This window comes from Erpetoichthys calabaricus, chromosome 12, assembly GCF_900747795.2.
Source record: "Erpetoichthys calabaricus chromosome 12, fErpCal1.3, whole genome shotgun sequence".
In the NCBI taxonomy this organism is placed as follows: Eukaryota; Metazoa; Chordata; class Cladistia; order Polypteriformes; family Polypteridae; genus Erpetoichthys; species Erpetoichthys calabaricus.
This window is the reverse complement of record NC_041405.2, coordinates 7,311,939-7,336,035: the sequence shown is the minus strand read 5'-3', so window position 1 is coordinate 7,336,035 and position 24,097 is coordinate 7,311,939. Positions and strand designations below refer to the sequence as shown.

The window sequence follows — 24,097 nt, the reverse complement described above, 5'->3', positions numbered from 1 at the left end:
ATTAAGGAGATGCGGAGGTCTGCAGCTGGACCCTTCTCAAAAATTCAGTTCCTGTGAAAGTCTGATTCCCCTGCGCTTTATGCGCATGCCTACAGTTTTTTAACCACACACAGGTGACAGATTTAAGAACTATGTTTGGGGTCCTGATTTTAAAAGGACACTTGCTGCATACGCACAGTACACAGGCGAAGTATGGCAAACCAAATGATCATTTAGTGATATCTTGAAAACATTTAAAGATATCTCTAAATATTTCAAGATATCTTTAAGTATTTCCAGATATCTTTAAATCATTTTGAGATATCTCTTAATCATTTAAAGATATCTGTAAATGATTTAAAGATATCTTGAAATGCATCTCGAATTAAGATATCTTCTGTGGTGGGCTGGCGCCCTGCCCGGAGTTTGTTTCCTGCCTTGCGCCCTGTGTTGGCTGGGATTGGCCCCAGAAGACCCCGTGACCCTGCAGTTAGGATACAGCGGGTTGGCTAATGGATGGATGGATTAAGATATCTTTAATGCACTTCAAGATAGCGTTAAATGATTTACAGATATCTTTAAATAAATACTTGTGCGTTTGAAGATATGTTTAAATAATTTGCAGATATCTTCAAATGAGCGCTTGCATATTTAAACATATCTTTGAATGATTTGCAGATATCTTTAAATGAATTACAGATATTTTAATTGCATTTAAAGATATCTTTAAAAGATTTAGAGAGATCTTTAAATGTTTTCAAGATATCTGTAAATGATAACTTGGCTTGCCATTGGCGAAGTTCAGGTGTCCTGCTAGCTAGCCTACCATACATTACAAATTTCAGTTTTTTCTCTACATATTAGAAAGTTTTTAAAGCATAAGGAACCTGGATTCTTAAGAGTGTACTTTCATTTATACATAAACATGCAGCATTTGTTTTCTTAATTACAAAAGACCCCCAGTTAAACATTACCATGTTTTAAGTTTTTTTCGCACATTTTACATTTTTTCACGCGAGGACCCCTTTAATTGAACGTCACTGGCCATTCAAACTTACACAGGGGGTCGCTCTTCTTTGATCAGATGCATTGGTGGATAAAACAGAAATCCAATGGTGTGTGTGATGAGTAGAAATAAAAAACAGACAGATTAGCTCAGAGTCTTTTTGGCTCTTTATTAAAGAGCCGGCTTGATTTAATCTTTTTTCCCAGAAACCCCAGTGCCCTCCGAATTTGCCCAATAGAGTAATACCGTAAGGGTTTCTGGGAGTTGTAGGCTATTTTAAGGAGGGATATTACAGGTTGGTGTGTTGTAGTGTTGGTGTCTGACACAAAGTGGAGCAAAAACAACACTGGAAAATGTAACACAATACAAAGAGTACGTTTAACACTCAGTAGGACAGGACCAAATGTTATGTGAGGCAGCGCTAGATTTAACAGTTAAAGAGCTCATGTAACACTGACCAATTTACCGTGTATGGCATCGCTCTGAATAACCAATTTGGCACTTTTATTTTTACGGGAGTATGTGCCTCATTCATTCGTCAATCCAGTTCGCAAACACTTTTCATTGGTTATGTATTTAGTGAGTGCTGAAATGTCAGGAAAAACCCTGGAGATGGGGGAAAAAAAAATCTAATAGTCTCAGAGTCAATCACTGCGCCATCGTGCCTTCCTCAGTTTGCGTCCTGTCACCGATACATTCACACCTTTTCATTCTCCATTCGTCACGGGGACAGGAGCCTATCCTTTCACTACTGATCATTTACAAATTCCAAGGCAAATTAAGTTTAATCGCTTAGTAAATTGCGCAATACGGAAGGTGTTTCGGCACAAATTGAAAGTAAAGCTTTTCAGACTTTCGGCATGAAGAGTTTGCTCTCGCTGTTTCCTCTTCTTTTAGGTAAATTATTTTCGAGATACCTCAATCTGTTGTAATGCACAGTGCAGAAAAGAATAAATAAAGAAAAACACAAGAAATCCGTTCAGATTTTGGAGCCCCGAGTTAAACAGAGGTAGGCCGCGGGTGAACTAAGTGGATGCGGGGTTTGGAGTAATAGGATTGAATGCTCTCGTGTCGGCACGTTTAACCAAGAAGGTTTCCATGTGTAGATATTCCTTCTTGGACTCATGACGTTTATTTATTGCTATGTCTTTATATAACTTTACATTATTTATGTCAGAGAACAGCGGCAGTTTTCATGCCACTTGTGGTGCAGATCGGATTTGTCGTATTGGGTACAAATTGAATTTTTGCTTTTAATGTCGTCCGCGACAGGCGGAGTGCGGCGCCCTGTTCGATAGTGCAGGTCAGATTAGAGAGCCACGTGCGCTCCTTGGAAAAACTGCTAAATCTTAAACTCCACTTTCTCAACTTTGCAACTTCCAAAATAATTGGAGCATTTATTTATTTATTTATTAGTTAGTTAGTTAGTTAGTTGTCAGTTTCACTCTGCCCCTGACAAACCTCTGTATACAATGACAGTCAGTACACCAATTTCTTTGTTCGCTTTTTCGGATTATATCACTAGCGCAAGACAGAAAACGCCTAAACTGCAAGCTCTTATTTGCCCGTATAAAACACACCATAATGTCACTTTTGATAAACCGGTGTCGGTGTAACCGCGAGATGTTGTATCCTCGTTAAAAAAACAAACACTTCGGCAATGGTAAACGATGCATATAAAAAAAAATAAAAATATATGCATACATTAGCAAACTGCGAAAAAAAATCTTTCCACCCATTCCATTTACTTGCAAACCTGAAAGTCTGGGTTGCAGCTTGACTGAACACAATAAACAGTAAATTATGATCCAATGCACCACAAGAGGGCGCTGCCTCCTCACCGTTTCAGGGTCCTGCTTTAAATCCCGTATGTGCTCCCTGCTCTTGTGGATTCTGCACATTCCTCCTGTGTGTGTGGGTTTTCCTCTCATTGCGGGTTAAATGAACTTGGCCTTGTGATGGACTAACACTCTGTCCTGTGCCGTTTCCTGCCTTGTGCCCTGCGCCACCTGGATAGCCTCCAGCACCCCACAACCCTCAAACTGATTAAGCAGGTGTGTCGTATCACAAAGAAGTGCACACCAGGTTGGGGTGACACCTCCAAATTGTTCTCACATAGAACAACACAGGTGTGTGTCTACCCACCAGAGGACTTCCTTGCTGTCCACAGTTGGTTCCTGCCTTGGCCTTTCTCATGGTGCTTGGGGGGCCACTCACTACACTGCCTTGAGGGTTACAAGCAAGTTAAGCGCCTATGTTTAACAATGACAAAAGGCCATTCAGTTCAGAATAACATTAAAATCATTAAAATGTATGAATAAATGCAGCAGCACCCACATGTTATTTTACAATCATCATACAGTATTAATATTTGCAGTAAACAACACTCTGGGCTTGTCATTTACAGAATTTTCTCAGACACATGTCCCCTTATTGCTCCAATGTCTCATGTCACCTTGTCACTATTTATGTCCGTGTTTTCTTCTTTCAGCTGTAGAATGTACATTGCAAGTGTCCACCCCTTCTTCTCAAGTCACTGGCCTCCGCCACACTGATGTCCTCCTACCTTGCACCTTTACTGACGAGCCAATTGACCTCAAGTACCTGCTAGTCATCTGGAAACATGACAGTATGGAGCTGGCAAGATATGAATCGAAAAAGACAAATATGAAGAGCATGGTGGAGCTCTCAGAAGATGAGCTGCCACGCGGGAATGCGTCTCTGCTCATCAAAAAGGTCTCCATCAGGGATGAAGGAGAATACCGATGTGAAGTGATCCACTCACCAGACTCCGGGAAGGCTGTGCTCAATCTCAGAGTGCTAGGTAGTGTAACAGTGTGTGTCTGTGGGTGGAGAGCGGCTGCTTATTCATCTTCTACAGAAACCAGAAGAGAACCGAAAAAGGGTTGGAGTCCCTGGTTGTCAGATTGTTTGTGTTGCCATTACTGCTATTTTTACTGTTCTTACTTTGTTTTCAGGAGCGGCACCCATCATGTGATAACCACTGATATCCTGACACATACACATTTAGAAGATGGCAGTGCTCAGGGCTTTGTGTCCAGACTTTGGATTCCCCTTATTCTAAATTTCCTTTTTTGCTAATCTTGCGGGAATCTAAGGGGTGATTTCATGAAAAGTTTAGTTTTAAGACATCTTGGTATTGTAAGTCTTGGTATCGGAGTCCTGTATTTAATCCTTGCTGTCGCTCTTCTGGTTTGGGTGTTTTTGGATCTGTTTGCTCATAGGTTTGCATGACATGTAAAACCCATTTTGCTCCAGCTTTATTTTTGCAATTCATGAATTATTGTTTTTTCAGTAACAAACATTTAAATATAAAGGAACTTTGTTTCATTTTTTATTTGAACCATAGGTTTTATAGGTTTCCACTCCCCCTTTTTTATTTAAAGATTTTGCCCCATTTTTAGGCCTGTTTAGGATGCAAGCCTGCCCTTTTAAGTTTAGAGCTAGGCTGCCTGAGGTGGTGAAGCCTTCTTCTTTGTTGCAGACTGGAGGGTTTGGCCAGGTATGGCTTTCGTTCCATGCAGCCTGCACTGCTTTTTGAAAATTTTAAGTTGGAAAATCACAGCAAAGAAGTAGTTTGGGGCAAATGCACTCTTCTCATTGTTACTTTGAGTAAGTTTTGATTAATTCAAAATCAGAGTGTAGGTGTAGGCATCTAGGCCTTTTCCATTCCAGGGTGAGTTCCTGCTTTACACCCATTTTAGGTGGGATAAACTCTTTAACAGAGTTAAAAAATGATGTCAGAAGAATTAATTTATTTTAAATAACAGTCTTATTCCTTCCTTCCTTGCTTCTCTAAGCTCCTCCTGAAGTTGACTGCAAGCCCACGTTGGTCACACCAGGCAAGGAGAACAGCCTCGAGTGTACAGCCAAAGGCTTCTACCCCAAAGAAATTGTTTTCTCCTGGTGGGACGGCGCCCAAAGCCCAGTGACATCAAACCCAACAAACGTGAAGAGTAACGTCGATGGAAGCTTCAACGCTACCAGCTACCACAGCTTCACCCCCTTGAGCAGCGACACCAATGCAAACATCTCTTGTGAGGTGGCACACGAGGCATTGGGCAGTCTGGTTGTGGTGCCAGTGCGTGTGGCATTTCGACGTAAGGCAATTTTTTAGTAATTTTAAAATGTATGAAGTTTTGTGTGACACTATACATTCAATGGGTTATGATGCATTGGAATATTCTGGATTCATGTATTAATATTTTTGTACTTACTAATCAATACTTTATTTGGTAGCATTAATTCTTAATCACAGTATTTTGATGGTGTTATCTTAACTCCATTTTGTTTGAGTGTTTTGGTGAGGTACCGCTTCAACCTGCACTCTTGAACTTTCTTAGATTTCTCTCCCACTTTTGTTGTACCTCTGATTGTCTCATTTCTTATGTTGTCCACTTTTGTAGCTCCACTTTCTCATTTCTGCTACATCCAACTTCTCCTGCTGTGCTCCCTTTACTGTCCGTGTCTCAGCTTCATACATCATTTCTGGTCTTCCTACTGTCTTAAAAACGTCACCTTTAACCATCGCCTTAATTCTTCGGTCACATGATACTCGTGATATCTTCTTCTAATTGTTCCATTCACACTGCAGTCTGTGTGTTATCTCTGCATCTAAATCTCCATTTTGAGCTACCACTGATTCTAGATGTTTAAACTTCTCCACTAGCTCTCCCTGCAGGCTTACTTCTGAATTCTGATCATCATTAAACATCAGATATTCAGCCATCTTCCTTTTTATGTTCTATTCTCCATTCTTCCAACTTCCTCTCCACTTCCTCCTTTCTGGTGCCACACAACACGATATCATCAGTAAAAAGCCTGGACCTGATTGGTCTTTTATCTCCTGAGACACTCGTATCCATAATCAGAGATTCACAAACCCTTTTAATTCAATTCAGGAGTGCCTATCCCAACAGTCAGGAGTCCATGGTTGAGACTGGCAATGTCAGGCCGATTAGAATTAGGGAACTGGGAGACATGATAGTCTATTGGGAGACTTCTGAGGGACTGAACTGGGCACTAATAGAATGGGAAGCATATAGGCTATTGGGAGACAAAATGGGATGCTGGGAGAATGAGGACAATAAGAAGACTATTAACAGATTGGGGACATTAGAGCAGGAAGGTGATGTACTGGGAGGTCTGAACAACTAGTGAGAGTTAAAGAGGCTTGGGGGATTAGAATAGGTGGGGGGCACTGGGAGATGACAGGGTACTGGGATCATTAGAAGTACAAGTATGGGGGGAAATGGTGTACTGTGGAGAATTGAGAGGTTCCAGATTAGATTGGGGAGCCTTAGGAGATACAAACAAGCACCACCCATGAAGATTTTGAGAACACACAAGAGATGAATCAGGATTGGCATGACTTAAAGTGGTCATCTGTGTCCCCTCAATGACTGGTCACCTGCAACCCTTTTAACATATAGACACTGTCATGGATGGCCAGGAGCCTTGCCTGGCTAGGATGCTAATATTGTGGTTGCTGTGGCATCATGGATTCCTGCCGTGCATGCTGGGAGTCAGAGTTCACTGCAGCCCTGTTGAGTTCTGTGGAAGCCACCAGGAGGAGCTTCAGAGCCCTACTTTGGGCTTCCGCCACACTAGGGAGGGATTCCAAACCTCCCTAACAAGCCACCTGGAATACCCCTCGGTGCGGAGTAAAAGGTGCCAGTGGCCACTACTCTGGGAGCCAGAATTTGGAGGAGAAGGAGGAGGGCAAAGTTGTCGGAGGAGGAATGGAGATGAAAGAAAGTGAGAGAGAGAGAGAGAGAGAGACAGAGCGAAGATAAGAAGACAAAAGGCTGTTTATTTAGCATTGGTGGATTGGAGAAAAGCGATTCCCTACCACAATAAACGTGTGCTGTGTGCCTAAACTTGTTCTTGGTGTCTGCTTGTGTTGGGTTAGGGTGGCTGGAGCGCCCCCTACAGGTCACAACACAAATGCAGCATACAGTAAAAGTGACAGCCTCAGCTGTAAATTAGTAGATTGGTACGGTGGTCCTGCTGTTTCCAATGTGTTTTGATTCTTATACAGTATAACCCTCAGACTTGTATGTTGGGGATCTTTTATCTTAACTTCTCATTTCCAGATATGCTTTCCTTAAGACTTCTCTCTCCTCCACAGGACGTGCTACTGTGACAGTCTCCCCTCAGACCTTAGTGAGGGGCAAAGAGCAGACACTGACCTGCAAGGTGTATGGATACTACCCAGACAGCGTGGAGGTGACCTGGCTGAAAAACGGGGAGCCCTACAGGAAACCAGTGACCCCGGGGAACCTAACAACCGAGGAGCATCACTCAGTGACCGTCACCGACAATAAAGATGGGTTCTCCTGTCAGGTGGAACAAGAGGGCTTTGAGAGCCGAACCATGGAGCTGGAGTACAACCTGATAGGTAAGATGGCTAGTGGCATTAGTTGGGATTCTCACATGCAATCCTGAAGTTCAAAAAGTGCGCTATGTCACCATCAAAAAACCATTAGCATTGTATCGTCTATCATATTAATTTGTCTTTTGTGTTTTTTTATCAAATATGATCATTTATTGTATTATTTAATATGAATGTACTGTCAGGAGGTGGGACAGGATCAGGAGATGTGCGTTAAGCAAAAGAGTTGAAACCAGGAAGTCAAAAAAGATTGCAGGACAATTTTTGTGCTGTTAATTTTGAATTTGTAAGGCCCAATCCATGGTTAGAATAAGCAGAAATCATCTCGTAGCCTGCTGATGTTAGGGTTAGGGTTAGGGTTAGTGTGTATACCGAACCCTTCAAGTCCTTCACTCTTAAAACTGGTCACCTTTTTGATATAGCCCTCTTCTTTATCATCTCTGTACAAATCATATAGCAATCTGATCAGTTTGAATTTCTAATCCCCCCTAAGGTTTAGCACCTTTATAAACCAATTAAAACATTTCAACCTTTCTCTCTATATATAAAATGTAACGTCTGTCTGTTTGTTTGCCTGTCTCTAGGTCTGTCTGCTTTTCACGAGAGAGCTACTTAATGGATTTAGATCGTTTTTTTTTCTATAATTTGCTTGAACATTCCGGTTGATTTTGCGACTTCTCTCACTGCGCTATGTATCATATTTCGCTTGTGGTACCAAATTATTTGCGTGAATCTGAGAGACGCGCAACGGGCTGAGGGGAGGGGGGTGGGGCCCTCCTCACTCACGCACCAGTCTCAAGGCGTGTACCTTACCTCCACTTAGCTAACGAACGAGAGAACTACTTAACTAATTTAGATTCGTTTTTTTTCTATAATTTGCTTGAATATTCTGATTGATTTTGCAACATCTCTCATTGTGTTAAGTATCATAGTTCGCTTGCAGGAGTGATATATTCATGCTAATCTGAGACAGTGGCTGTGGGCTGAGGGGAAGGGGGCAAGGCCCTCCTCACTCACGTGCCAGCCTCGGGGCGTGTACCTTACCTCCACTTAGCTAACGAACGAGAGAACTACTTAATAGATTTAGATTGGGTTTTTTTCTATGATTTGCTTGAACATTCTCGTTAATTTAGTGACTTCTGTCATCGCGTTAAGTATCATAGTTCACTTGCAGGAGCGATTTATTTGCGCTAATTCAAGACAGAAGCTACTAGCCGAGGGGAGCGGGGAAGCGTGACATCAGGAGTGGGAGTTGGGCGGGGACCTCCTCATTCACACGCCAGCCCCCGTTTGAATCGCTCTACTTATGGCCGTGTTTTGGAGCGCACCTTGCCTCAGCTTAGCTAGCAATACCTGTTTGTTTATTGATTTTTAAAGTTTGTCCTGTTTCACTACTATGCGGGCGGAACTGCAGGGTACAGATAGTATTTTATATAAATATGATCTCTATATAAATCCAGTGGCAATCTGTTAAAATTAATTTTAGTACCTTTATCCTTGCCACAGCAACCAAGTGCTTGAAAAATCAGTTAATAACTGGTCACAACATTTTATGACATTCCATTCTTCATCACCCTGATGTAGGATGCAGGGAGTAGAGCTGGTGAAGGTGGATGAGTTTAAATACTTGGGATCAACAGTACAGAGTAATGGGGATTGTGGAAGAGAAGTGAAGAAGAGAGTGCAGACAGGGTGGAATGGGTGGAGAAGAGTGTCAGGAGTGATTTGTGACAGACGGATATCAGCAAGAGTGAAAGGGAAGGTCTACAGGGTGGTAGTGAGACCAGCTATGTTATATGAACACTGACCAAAAAACAGGAGACAGAGCTGGAGGTGGCAGAGTTAAAGATGGTAAGATTTGCATTGGATGGATAAGATTAGAAATGAGGACATCAAAGGGTCAGCTCAGGTTGGACGGTTGGGAGACAAAGTCAGAGAGGCGAGATTGCATTAATTTGGACATGTGCAGAGGAGAGATGCTGAGTATATTGGGAGAAGGGTGCTAAGGATAGAGCTGCCAGGGAAGAGGAAAAGAGGAAGGCCTAAGAGAAGGTTTATGGATGTGGTGAGAGAGGACATGCAGGTGATGGGTGTAACAGAGCAAGATGACGAGGACTGGAAGATATGGAAGAAGATGATCTGCTGTGGCAACCCTCTAATGGGAGCAGCCGAAAGAAGAAGAAGAAGAATGAGATAAATCATCCAATCTGTCTTATTGCAGATATACAAACACCATGGTCTTTTGTAGCCTTTTCCAGCTTTATGCAACTCACTAATGCATCCTCTAAGGTCCTGGTGACAATTGTTTGGGTCAAGGTATGGTCCATACCAGCTAATCTTTGTGGAGGAGAATAGATTTGTCAATAACCAGGCTTTGTGTGCCTTAATTTAAAGAGTGAGGCACCCATGCCACTCACACTTCCTGGTTCACCTCCTTAACTGAAAGATCTTTCTCCAGTTAGCTTTGGGAGACGTCATCAACACTGTGAATGACGTCTCAAAGTACTCAATAAAGACATGAAGAGTACATCTGTTTGCGTGTTGTTAATTTAGTCAGGTTGGGTTAGTCTAGAATTGTGAATTAGATGAAGAGCAGACCACATTTTACTCAGTGCAGAAATCCAGGGAATTCCACAGGGTTCATTTACTTGTTCTTGCAACTGCATTATGCCAACCAGTTAATACGCCAACAGTGGTTATTTCATAAAGCACAATTCCTGCTGACAACACATATGAAACAGATAATAAACTGCTAAACAATTTTATTTATTTACTAGCTGTGCTACCCATCTAACATGGGTTGAAATCTAAATAATCAACATAGACCTCCGTGTTAATATTTGCAGTGCAGCATCTATTAGGATTTATTTTTATCACATTTTATTAATACAAATGTTTGCGATGCTCCATCTTTTTGAATGACAGCAAACAAATGAACGCACAGACAGACACAAGGACACTTACCGTTATTAAGGTGGATTTTTCACTCAGTCAGTATTTTAGTGTTCTTTAAAATTGTACACCATTGTAAATCAATTGAAAAATCTGTGAATATTTATATAGAATAGAGGGGCTTCGTCCCCTGCTTGCTTCGCTCACCAACCCCCCTGCCTGCGCTACACACCAGCAACTTCACGTCTCTGCCGCTCACAAACAACAAAACTTTTAATTCTCACGGATATGCCTGTTCATTGGGAAGAAACACTAATTTTCATTGATGGCAACACCAATTAGACAATCTACAAGTCTCCGACTTAAAGTTTAAAGAGAAACAATATCTACATACTTCTGTCATATCACCTATGTCCATATATTCGATCTCTTTTCGCTTTTACCTTTTCGTCTATCGCATTGAATTTTGATTCCGTGTTTGGAATTACATCGTGACAACACAACGTATAACTGCCCGTGAGTGAATGTCGTTTCTTTCTCTCTACACAAACTGTGTCTGACAATAGCATTCACACAAATGAGAAATGATAGCCGTGTGCGTGCTTGTAAATGTTTTACATGTGGGCAGGACTTTTCCAAATCTCTTTGCATAAAGTCTTGTCTTGCGGGGCTTGAAATTTTCTCTCGTGGGATTTCACTTTCACCAAACAACCAATCTTATAATTCTCGCGGATACGCCTCTTCATTGGGAAGAAACACTACTTTTCCCTGCTGGCAACACGAATTAGACGATCTACAAGTCTCCGACTTAAAGTTTAAATCCAAACAATATATTCGATCTCTTTTCGCTGTTCCGTTATTTCACTGAGTAATATTTTCCGTTTGTTTGTGCTAATGCGATCTTTACTATCCTTTTTTTGAGACTTTCGAATTTTCGTACTTCCATTATCTCTAACCTGCTCTGCATGTGTACCGCGCCAACGTTTTTAAAATTCTTTACGATGTTCTACTTTGTTATATGAGAAGGCAAATTTCATGTTTTCCTGTGTAAACATGACTAAATAAAGAAACCTAACCTAACCTAACCTATCTACTCTTTGTCTTTTATTTCCGGCCCAGGTCATAGTTAAATTTCTTGGCACAAAGTCTCGTCTCGCGGGACATAACAGTATCTCTCTGAGAAAGATCACATCTCGTTGCAGGATTAAAAGTCTCGTCTCCTCAGATTTTTTTTATTGTAATAGAAAGATAATTTCATTGTCAAATCCCTGTACATCGATTAAGAAACTAATAACATTTATTTAGGACCTTTCAGTAAAGCCTCTGATGAAAAATTATAAAATACATCGCTCCTAATATCATGAAACATCAATTACCTTGTAAGTAGAATGGCCAGAAAGAACACTTTGTGGTAAGTTTTCAGTAAGCAGCCACGTATTCGGCTCGCTTAGTCCTTTGGTTGTCAATTTGAAATGAAACCTAAATTAAACGAAGTCTACTGACATTAACACTTACGTTGTCCTCTTTCACCAGATGAGCACATAAGTGTGAAAACCATCGTTTCCATTGCTGTCCCACTGCTCCTCGCCATTGCACTCCTGATAGGCCTTCTGGTCTTTTGGCTCCAAAGGAAAAGTGAGTTTCTTTTCTAAATCGCATAAAACATCAGATGGTTAACGCAGTCCTGGTTGATCGCACCTTAACCAGACTTTTGTTTGTCCTTATAAAGCTTATTCAGCTTGTAGTCTTCCTTTTTGACTGCTGTTTTGTCGTGGTGGGGTCCTAGGCGACCCTGTTCTCCCTTTCAGATTCTTTATTACGTAGACCTTAACTGAATGCCCCAGCTATAGTCTTGAATGTTTACATGGGGGGACCCAAAAGAAAACAGAATTTTTTTATAAAAAATCATGTATTTTACACTTTCAAACTTCAGTCACCTTCAAAAAAACTCTCCGCCTGATGCAATACACTTACCGAGACGTTTTTTCCACTGCTCAAAACAGTTTTAGAACTTCTCGATTCTGATCCCTTATAAGGCTTCTACTGCTGCTTGTGTCACCTCTTCCACATCGGTGAAATGTTTCCCTTTGAGGACTTTTTTCATTTGGGGAAACAACAAAAAGTCACACGGGATGAGATCAAGTGAATAGGGAGGGTGACGAGCGGGGTCACTCCATTTTTGGTCCAAAACTGCTGAATGCTCAGTGCCATGTGGGCAGCTGTGTTGTCACGGTGGAAGAACCAGTCACCTATTTGCCACAACTGGGGTTGTTTCTTCTGCAAATCCTGACGCAACCTTTTCAAAACTTCCATTTGACCATATGCAATAAAATGATTATCTGCAGATCCCTTTTGTGGTCACAAAGACACGTCAGAAAGACTGAAGGTATATTTTCTTATATCGAAACTTTGGCCACTTCAAAGATGATTATTTGACAAGTTTTTTATGCTTTTACTTTCTATTGGTGTCTCATGCCCCATAAAATTCCAGGACAGACTATGTATTTTTTTAAATTTATAGAGAACACCTAACTTTAGGAGTCAGTTTCATGTGGCAAGTGCATATATGCCATGTTTGTGAAGAAATAACTGACTTAAAAAATACCAAACTTATCCTTTAAGTGCAGAATTCTCTTCATTGATAGTAAGTTTTTGTTCAAACAAAGAATCGAAGACATTTGGAATAAATTACCAAATAGTGTGGTGGACGGTAGAACTTTAGGCACCTTCAAGTTCCAGTTTGAGGTTATTTTGGAAAATCTCGGAGACGAGGATAGACAAGCTATTTGGGCTGAATGGCCTGATCTTGTCACAATTGTTCTAACGTTGTCAAAATGGTCAAATATCACATTAGTGCTACTTAAAGGGAAAAACATCCCAGTTTCCATGTGATTGCCCCCATAACTTTCCTCCAACAGGCTACTCCTGGCATTGTCTACATTCTATTATTTGGATAAATGACTTGTTAAGATGCTTTAAGGTATCAGATATCAGCTAGCCAATAGATATCTGTTGTGTAAGAAACTACACTTCACTCTTTAGGTAAGAAAATCTTCAATTACTATTATTAAAAGTAAAAATTCACACATTGTCGATACGCGAGTCTCATTTTCAGAAGGTCACAGACGGTCTTTGATTGTTCAGCCCGTTCAGGCTTACAACAAGTCCCACATGTATACCCCTCAGGCAAAATGGCGCCGTTACATTTCAATTTCTTTAATCACAAAACATCTGTAAAAGGTGATTTTGTTTGTTGCACTCTTACAAGAGAAGGACTTTAAATAACTGACCAAATAAAGGGATAACACCAAAGGGTATCGAAACAAGTTAAGAAAAGCTTACACTGAATACACAGGAAGGTTACGCAAAATGTTAAGTATGCACAGACTTATGAATTTGCTAAAATTACTATATATTTAAAACAATAAATATTAAATTAATAATTAATTAATTCGATTAATTTAAACAAATTAAAATTAAATTTGGTAAAATTATCAAGCTACCAAATTCTTCCTCAATGTGTTTTCTTGTTTCTTTCTTCCCTACTTTGCCACTAGGGGGAGACTGTGGTCAGCAAATGCTCCAGGAGTTTCATCCTGTTTTTTTTTCAGATTTTTTAGATTTTCTAATGCATATTTTAACCAAGGGGCGGCACGGTGGTGCAGTGGGTAGCGCTGCTGCCTCGCAGTTCGGAGACCTAGGTTCGCTTCCCAGGTCCTCCCTGCGTTGAGTTTGCATGTTCTTCCCGTGTCTGTGTGGGTTTCCTCCCACAGACCAAAGACATGCAGGTTAGGTGCATTGGTGATTCTAAATTGCCCCCTAGTGTGTGCTTGGTATGTGTGTGTGTGTGTGTGTGCGCCCTGTGGTGGGATGGCGCCCTGCCCGGGGTTTGTTTCCTGCCTTGTGTGCTGGGATTGGCTCCAGCAGACCTCCGTGACCCTCTACTTAGGATATAGTGGATTGGATAATGGATGGATGGATATTTTAACCTAATATATGTTTTTACTTAACTTCAGGCCAAAGAGTGTACATCTCAGAGATCTTTGCCCCAACAAAGATTTTTGTGGGAGAGCAGGTCACCTTGGAGTGCTTATTTTCCGGACGGCAGCCAAAAGTTCAGGAACCAGCATGGCTTGTGAAATACAAGGGACAGGAATGGGTGAAGATTAAAGGATGGCAAAGCGAAGGCTACACCATCAGCACGGTGTTTTCGCAATCAACTTATGTTATGAAGAACTCCGTCAGAGGAGAGTGGCAGCCCCTTGTAAGTGTGGGAAACAAGAAGGAAAATTCCACCCTCCTGCAATTTGTAGCTGATATCGCCAAGCATGGTGATGCGGTCTTCAAGTGTGAAATCACATGTGTGCATCGGATGTCCAGAACAACCATTAAGCAGGAGAAAGAAATTCAGATTTATGGTAAGAAAAGAGCTTCTCTGGTTGGCCTTGTACTTTCGTCCTACTAATGCCTAATTGATGAGAACAGATCGCCATGATGAGACTTGCTTTATTTGAACTGAGATGTGAACTGTGATCATTCATTACTAGGGGGGCCACCCCGCTCCTGTTCCTTGCTTCTTGGTCCACGGTGTCATTATTTTCTTTTGCTCACAGGAACTAGATATCATAGGCAGGTACTTCTATGTGTTTCTTGGACCACGGAGAACTGTAAAAACCCCAGAAAATATTAAAAAAAGGGTGAGACAGCAGAGCTTTCGGCATTAAGCATGTTGTCAGTTGGTAGCATTAAACATTTCAAATTTGACGGTTCGCTGAATTCTTCATTAAGATTTATCGTATCACCCATAAAAAATACAAATAGCATCTACATTTTATGAGGATTAATTTAGCTATACAATTCAGCTTTTGTGCTAATTTTATCAAATTGTTAAAATAAAAACAAGATATTTGCGGGCAATTTGTGAACTCATTTAGGTCAATGGTGGAACTCATGTAATTATGACCCAGACCGCAACTAGCTTCTCCTGTTACCCTGCCAGGTTAAATATTTTAAAATCAGGTATTGTTATACAGTCATTAAAAAATAATTATCAACCTCTATGCTAGATCTTATACTCCATTACAATGTCTTTGAGAATGTGGGAGGTAAACCCACACAGACATTGTGAGAATGAGTGAACTTCACACAGATCTGGTCCACCCACAGAATCTGAATCCAGGGTGCTAGATCTCTAAGGTTCACCATGTCTACACTTTCACATTTGTGCATGTTTCTATCTATCTATCTATCTATCTATCTATCTATCTATCTATCTATCTATCTATCTATCTATCTATCTATCTATCTATCTATCTATCTATCTATCTATCTATCTATCACGCTCCATTATAATGTCTTTGAGAATGTGGGAGGAAAACCCACACAGACATTGTGAGAATGAGTGAACTTCAAATAGATCTTGTCCACCCACTGAATTTGAATCCAGGGTTATCTATCTAATCCTGCCAACTATACTAAAATGTAATTTTTATGTTTCTACAATACAGTATTTTTTTCTATCAATATTTAAATCTATCTGATCCTACCAACTACGCTCAAATCAGTCTGTTAGGGTCTTTATCTACCTATCTGTCTATCTATGTGAACAACAAAATGCAATGGGTGCAGAAATGGGGATCTTATTTATGTCCTTCATTCCCACAGCATTTCCCTCAGTATCAAGCATTAAAGATGTGTCTGTCCATGGAGAAAAGGAGGGGACATTATTGGTTGTAGCTACAAACTTTTACCCCAAAGACATAAAGTTTGTGTGGCCAGTTTACAACCTCTCTAGCACTGAAGAGGCCACTCAGAACGAAGATGGACTTTACAGTTGTCACAGCATCTGCAAGGCGTCCTGGGAGGATCTTCAAAACCCAAATTTTATTCTGCAGGTGGAAATAATCCATGGGTCCCAGGAACCGGTATATAAGACCCTCTGCTGTGGCACACCAGGCAAGTGATACCTCAAGTAAAGGCTTCTTTTCTAGCAGGGCCTGTGATAGGCGTGGTACCAACTCATCATGAAGCTCTTTAATGTGTCAGTTACTGTAAGATCCAGCAAATAAAAAGATGAAAGTTCATGCACTTAATGTCATGAACGTTTGTTGAGGCTTCCATGGAATTTTTATACATGCATTTGTTATTATTTATGCATTTTAGTGTTATCATACTGATATCACCATGGCTCAAATCTGTGTTTTGGTGTCTTGAATAGCTGCCACCATTTTCTGACAATTGTGCTTCTCTTCATGAAGGTAATAATATTATTTGTGGTTGCCATGTCCGTTTGTGATTGCCAGTCATCATTCTCCCCAACTTCTAAAAATGGCGGTGTTCATCTGGTGTTATCCTAGTATTGAATTATTATTAAAACAACCAACTTCATGTTAGTGAGCGTTAGGGTGAGGAAAGCCAAGATAGGAATAGGATTTTTGATTTTTGATGTTGGTTCTTGTTTTGTGTTCCTCTTTTGGTCTCTTGATTTGGTTTTTCTCCACTGGTTTTTGAATTCTTAACCAACTTCTTACCCTGAAACTCTACCTTACTGTTCATTAAACTTAAAAGTTCAGACGTCAAAACTTGTGAAATGTTTGTAAAGCCTTGTGTGTATTTTTCCAGGGATTGGTGGCATCCCAGATGTTTCTTCAATCAAAATGAATACACCTTTAGAAATTGGACGGCCCTGCACTCTCAGCTGCATGGTGACCGATTTTTATTTAAGACCCTCTCGGATTGCTTGGGTTCAGAAAAATATCAGCAGTGGACAGGAGATTGTGAGTGGGGAGGACAACTACTGGAACCCAACTATTTTCCTGTATGGTCCTTATAAGAAGTACAATAGCATTTATTACATGGAGGCTCAGGCTGAGTTCACCCCTAGCACTGCTAACATTGAGGATATGGACTTCATCTGCAGAGTGGAGCACTCGTTACTGAGGGAGGCGGTTGAGCAGCGCACAGGACGACTCAGTAAGAGGCGGCCATTTTGTTGTAATATGTATACCCGATCTTATCAATGTACACTCTTAGATGCAACGTTCTTCTACACTTAACTCCAAAGTAACTTTCGAGTTCTCTTGTGATGTCACCTTCATTATATCTTCTTTGTCTCATCCCATCTCTTGAAACTGCTTTTCCTGGTGAGGGTTGCGGTAGCAGCAGGTCAGCCCAGATTTCCATGTCCTCAGCTACTGATTTCAGCTCTTCTTGAGGAATTCCCAGACATTCCCAAGTCAGCCAAAATATACAGTATTATCGCTCCAGCATGTCCTGGGTCTGCAGCAGGGTCTCCACCAAGTGGAACTTTCCTTGAGCAGCTCCTAGCGGAGCCATCTGGGGGTGTTATTCTTATGACAGGCCCAAACCATCTCAACTGGCTCCTCTCGACTTGTAGAAGTAGCAACTCTACTCTGAGGTTCTCCCAAATCGCTGAGCTTCTCACCCTGTCATGGTGTGTCAGTCCTTTGGCTCTGTGAAGAAACCTCATTTCTGAATCTTGAATTTGCGATCTCATTCTTTTGGCCATTGCCCACAGCTTACGATCATAGGTGAGGACTGTTTCAGTTTCTCTTTTGGTTTCATCTTCCCGTTAGACTTCTCTTTCTCCTGTTCAAAGTCATTAAGTTTGAACTTTTTCATTATTTCCCAAGTGTTGTTTTTAGTTCATCCAATCCACCTTTCTGGCTCTGCCATTTGTTGTATTCTGTCTTGTCACAGGTGCCGCCCATCGACCTACCGTGTCTGGCCTCATACCTATGCCACCCTTAATGATCAGCCACCCCTACGTGTTGACCTGTGAGGTTACTGACTTTTACCCTAAAGACATGAAAGTGACCTGGCTTGTAATGGAGAAGGAGAAGAAGCCTGTCGTCATACAAGAGGACACCTTTCCCAACATCACTGTGTCAGCCCATCCGCCCTACCGGAGCACCAATAACCTTTACTCCCTCGTCACTCAAGTGGAGTTCATGCCACAAAAGGTGGATCTGCACAGAAGCACCATGATCGTCCGGGTGGAACACAAAACACTCAACGAGTACATTGAAAGGCAGTTTAACTTCAAGGACAGTAAGTTTTCTCGTTTTGTATTGTAGACGGTCTACTTTTGATAGGTGCATTTTAATGAACTACAGGTTGATGGAAAATCGTTTATTAATGACATCAGTCTTTACAAAGAGGCTATTTTTCAAAAGACACCTTCTCTTCCATTCGTAGATACCTAAATGTAGATAATTATAATTATTATATCATACCTTAGCTGCAGTGCTTGGGCACCTATCCATTAATAAATTGTGTGTTTTCAAAGATTTATAACTTTTCAACACAATCCAACAGATCCATATTGGTTATTAAACTCAACTTGCTTAAACAGCATTGGTTTATATCCCAGTTCAGCTTGACCCGGTGTTACCCCCTATTCTTTTTCTCTCCCTATATCCACTTGCTTTTGCTTTCATAAAAGAGTTGCAGTTTCTCGCAGTACGTTAGCACTGTTGATGTTCGTCATTGTGAACACACCATACAAACCTGTAAAGGTGGTCTTTACACAGCAGAATGCAATGCAATACGACAGCGTTGTGCACGTTCACACCTCACAAGAACTTGCTCAAAGTTCAGTTCATACAGATAAGTTCACGTTCATAGCTCACCATTTCAATTTTGAACTCGTTTGTGTTCTGTTCATTTTGTTTGTTTTAAGGAGTGAAAATAAATGACCCATGAGTTTACTTTTTTCAATTGACATGCCTTAAATTAGGCTATTACAGTGTTCTTGAATAAAATACAATAATTATGAAAACGTTATTTAAATACACTTTATTGAGTTATACCCAGCAACAAACACGTATAACCATATATGCTAATATCTTGCTGGTCAAAAAAGAAATTGAACAGATGCAAGTATACATATAAATTACCGCTCAATTTCCAACCATGTGACACTAATGGTGACTGTGGAACCAGCGTGTAGGTGAACTAACTGGTCAAAATTTGTGTCACGTATTGCATGTCCAATGGGGAAAAATATAAAGTGGCCTCACGAAGTACAATTTTTTCCTAAAAGCAAAAGCGGAGCTTCACAGCGTGTTTGTGTCAGCACAAGCAGGCAGACACAGACAGTGCCAATGTGATTTGACGTTATTTTTTCCACATACAAATAAATGGCAAAAAATTTGTACGAAATAAATATTCATATAAAAAGTCACTACTTGTGCTTTTCTGAATACCTTATTTGGATTCGCCTCCACCCCTACATTATAGGGTAAGGCAAAACTTTTAATCGGGACCTAAACCAGATCCACAATGTCACATAAAACTGAACGAGCTCACGTTCAAGTTCTTCACTTGCAAATATGTTACATAAAGTTCACCGTTCTTAGAAAAATGAGCTTGTTCAATGAATGCGCACTTTTCAAGTAGTTCATGCACGACACTGTGCTTGAAAACAGCATCCATAACTAGCACAGGAGAGCAACGAAAACAGAATTATGTATTCAAATGAAACATTTTGTATTTTTGCCTTTTTGGTTGAATACTGCATGTGTTTATTCTGTTTAAAAGTTGGCTATGAGTGACAAGGAGAAAGCCTGAAACAAACCGATCTTTCATCCGATCAAGGGTGAAACAAGAATCAAAGTCAAGTCGAGTTCAGAAAAATAATTTTTAAAGCATTAACAAGTTTTATTCAATCTCGTATACAATATTTATGTGGTCACGTCAATGGCATTACACTTAGTGCAACCCTGCAAAATTGTGGGAGTCGTCACCACGGTAGCCATCAATGCCGTTGTCAGAATAAGGCAACTTCCACTAGAAAAACAAAATGGTGTTGCGGCATAATGGTAAAAATAAATAACTTTCTTGGAAAGACTTAAATACAAAATGTCAAAAATGAATTCCTTGGATATAAAAACCCCATAAAAGATGTATGTATGAGTTTTCCCAAATATTAAAAAGTTAAACGAACTGTTTTGTCTTGGTAGAGTAATATTTTACTCTACTTTCCCCTTTTGTATTATTAATATGTAGCCTTTGTCAGAATGCCTCAAATCTCACAGACTTACCACTGTTTATAAGGTATTATTGTATATAACTTCTCCCCACCTTCCCTTCTACATTTATAACCTCAGGCAATTAGGTGTAGTAAAAGACAAGCAGGAGTTAAGTTACAATTTAAATAATGTATTATTGATAATATTCATAAATAATAACAATATGCAAAGTACATTTGAATATTGGCAACCATACAACCTGATAAATGGTGATGTGTAGTTTCAGGCGACGCACAGACTTGTTAGTTATTTAAAATGTCTCTAGTTAAGTCATCATTTGTGGTCAGCTTTCTTCAGAACAGGCCACATGCCTGTCTCAATATGGCTGCTGAGCTGCGCTCTTCATTGTGTGTGAGATTATCATTCATCAGTTTGGTAAGAGAGAGAGAGAGTGAGGGAGTGAGCACATTTATAGGTTTTCTGTCCAACCCCTAGAGCCAATAGGACATCATGGTACGTAAAGGCTTCTGATACAAGCCAGTTCCAAACAGCCATACTTCAGACCAATGGGAGACAGAACACCTTCACACCTGCCATCCCCCAAACCATATGTTAAGGTAAAGCTTGGCAGTTAGGCAGCCTGGCTTTCCTGCGGAGGGGTTGAGAGAGACTTTAGCAGAGAAACACTCACCAAACTGGTTTCAGGCACTTCCCCCAAATCCTGTCGTAAAATTCAAAGAGACTCAGTCCGGTAGGGGGGTTGTAAACATGAATGCTTCTCACTAATGTAACACTAATATTACATTTGCTTTGCTTAAGTTACAAATAAAGACATACAAAATATTTATCAACTTATCTGCAAAGTCTCACATCACAACACTAACAAAAAAATCAATAACAACATTGGCACTTTCTTGCTATATTTGGCTGCTGAATATTTTAGGTGGCGGAAAAATCAGTGCATTCCTCTCATTAAAACCTATAAAAATCACATGAGAGTAACGCAAAGGAAAGAAGAGAAGCTCATTGGTGTCTAGTGTACCTTATCAGGGCCTGAACCTACCCCGACCGCATTTGTTCATTGGTTGATTCATTTTTAATTGAATGGCCAGTTAATCTGTCATGCTAAGTAATAAATATATAAATCAATGAATTCATTAATAATTAGAGTAAATCAATAATTAATCGGTTAATTAATTGTCTCGATCTTACATAACACTACCGTTGAAAAAGTCAGGTTTAGAAAGTAGATAGATAAGTGGGCTGATTGATTAACTCATTTATTATTGTGGATTCATTTATTAATTCTGTTGCCCAATTCTGAAACACATTAATTATCCTAATTAACTATGGCATTACTACCTAATTTACTATCTAATTGACTTATGGATTCAGTTGCAAAAATATTTAATTAGCACATGAATTATCCAAGGTGGAAGTGAATTAATTTGCTACTCAATTAACAAATCCATCAGCCAATTAAAAACTGAGTTCATTAAGTGAGCCTCGTGGATCTTAAGGTTCCATTCATAACCCAAGGTAGTTCTAAATTAATGGAACACATTGGATTAACTTTTGTAGGTCAGCCTACCTTGAAGTTATTTGCATCTTAATAAGTGCAGCTGGCACCGTAATCACCTCCTCGCTTCCATATTCTGGACTTCAATTCCAGCCCGTTTATTGTCTGTGTGACGTTTCCACAGCTCATATCTCATATCTGGGATGATCAGGAGTTACAGTCAGTTATATGTTTTTGTATAATTTTTCAGTTTTTTACATTTTTTTTACCTTGTAGCAGTATCCTATTGTATTCCATGTTTACAATCTGAATGTGTCGTTACAATGTCTATGCGGTGGCCATAACCTGTCACATGCAGCAGAGATATGCGAGTATGTCTGGCGTACACATTGCGGTGGCCGTATTTCTCACCATAGAGGTGAGTGGTGATGGCTTTCCATGAACAACATTGACAATCTTGATGCCATCTTTGAGTCATTTATTTAACCCATTTCCTAACACTTCTTTAACTAGATTTAGTGCGCTGTCATTTTTGAGCAATTTCCTTACATTTTATTTAATCAGTCTGAACATATTTGGTCTTCATGTTTTCATGCATCACACACTCCTGTTTTTTTGATAATTATGTTTTTTTTTTAAATTAATTTTAAAAATAGGCTGTTTGGCAGAAAAAAACATCTAGATAGACAGATAGATAGATTTTGGTATAGTAGGCAGGATTAGATAGATAGATAGATAGATAGATAGATAGATAGATAGATAGATAGATAGATAGATAGATAGATTTTGGTATAGTAGGCAGGATTAGATAGATAGATAGATAGATAGATAGATAGATAGATAGATAGATAGATAGATAGATAGATAGATAGATAGATAGATAGATAGATAGATAGATAGCTTTTGGTATAGTAGGCAGGATTAGGCAGATAGATAGATTTTGGTATAGTAGGCAGGATTAGATAGATAGATAGATAGATAGATAGATAGATAGATAGATAGATAGATAGATAGATAGATAGATAGATAGATAGATAGATAGATAGATAGATAGATTTTGGCATAGTAGGCAGGATTAGATAGATAGATAGATTTTGGTGTAGTAGGCAGGATTAGATAGATAGATAGATAGAATTTTATTTGTCCCCAGGAGGAAATTTGTCTTTTTAAGAATCTCTTTAAATAAATAAATACATAAACAATCAGATGAGTATTAGTTCGGTAAATGACTGAGCATCTCCTCCTGTCAGATTTATCGGTCGGGGTCCAGATGGGGTGGAGTCAGTTGCCCTCACTGGCAAGAGAGGGGAAAGATAGAGTCAGCTCCCCCTCTTGACCCGGAGTGGTAGTACATACCACATATGAGCCCAGAGAGTGGTCTACAGACACACATTCTCGACAATATACATATACTTAAATTTGTAAACGAGATACTATTCATTGCCTGCGGTGGTTTGGCACCCTGCCCGGGATTGGTTCCTGCCTTGTGCCCTGTGTTGTCTGGGATTGGCTCCAGCAGACCCCCGTGACCCTGTGTTCGGATTCAGCGGGTTGGAAAATGGATGGATGGATACTATTCATTGCAGTGTTTTTGATAAAGTCTGCATCATGGATGTGAATGTAGAAATGACGGGGAAGCCACAGTAGCACTGTTTTGACCCTGGGTGCCGCCCGTTTACCATACCAAGCAGAAATGTGCATATGTATGATCTGAGGCTGCCATGAAAATGTACGTGGCTTTACACCAAGTTTAGTCTTTATACATCTACACGTGAGTGTGGAAACAGTCGTGCGCGCCATTTATACATGAGGCCCCTGGTGCCTCCATTGGCCTGCTGGTCTTATGCTTCCTTAGCTCACCTCTTGGACCAGTGGAGGTCGGAGGATATTTTTCTTGGACTCAGTTTTTTCACTTTAGCCCCTAGCTAGGATAAGCTTGTTTTTTAGCAGGTATTTCCTTAGATCTTATCTATCCTAGTTCTGACCTGTGGTAAGTACTAGAAACACTTATTGAAAATATTTTTTCTAAGTGCATATTTTTATCATAATATTAAATGACACCACCCTCAAGACATCGAGACGTGCTCCCGTTTTTCTGTCCTGCTCATGTGCTGTTGTGTTTGTCCCTTTCAGAGGATCTGTCGGGTATCCAGTGTCACTACGACCGGCTCATCAGGCAGCGTCTGTCTTCAGGGGCGGCCCAGGTGATGTGGACTTGATTCAAGCTGGATGACACCAAACAGGTGAAGATGTCACATGGACTAATTACACTAAGTTTCAGCTTTAAAGACAGC

General features: G+C 40.2%; 1 protein-coding gene across 1 annotated transcript; it reads left to right on the top strand.

Annotated features, from left to right (window-relative positions):
* The first annotated feature begins 1,760 nt into the window (after positions 1–1,760).
* LOC114643066 (uncharacterized) lies at positions 1,761–24,078 on the top strand. The gene is made up of 10 exons (XM_028791768.2): positions 1,761–1,882; positions 3,477–3,809; positions 4,807–5,106; positions 7,137–7,406; positions 11,826–11,927; positions 14,309–14,710; positions 15,957–16,247; positions 16,914–17,264; positions 18,012–18,362; positions 23,937–24,078. Exons 1-10 carry the CDS (start codon positions 1,846–1,848, stop codon positions 24,020–24,022), a joined length of 2,523 nt encoding a protein of 840 aa, XP_028647601.2. The 5' UTR covers positions 1,761–1,845; the 3' UTR covers positions 24,023–24,078.
* The last annotated feature ends 19 nt before the right edge of the window (positions 24,079–24,097 follow it).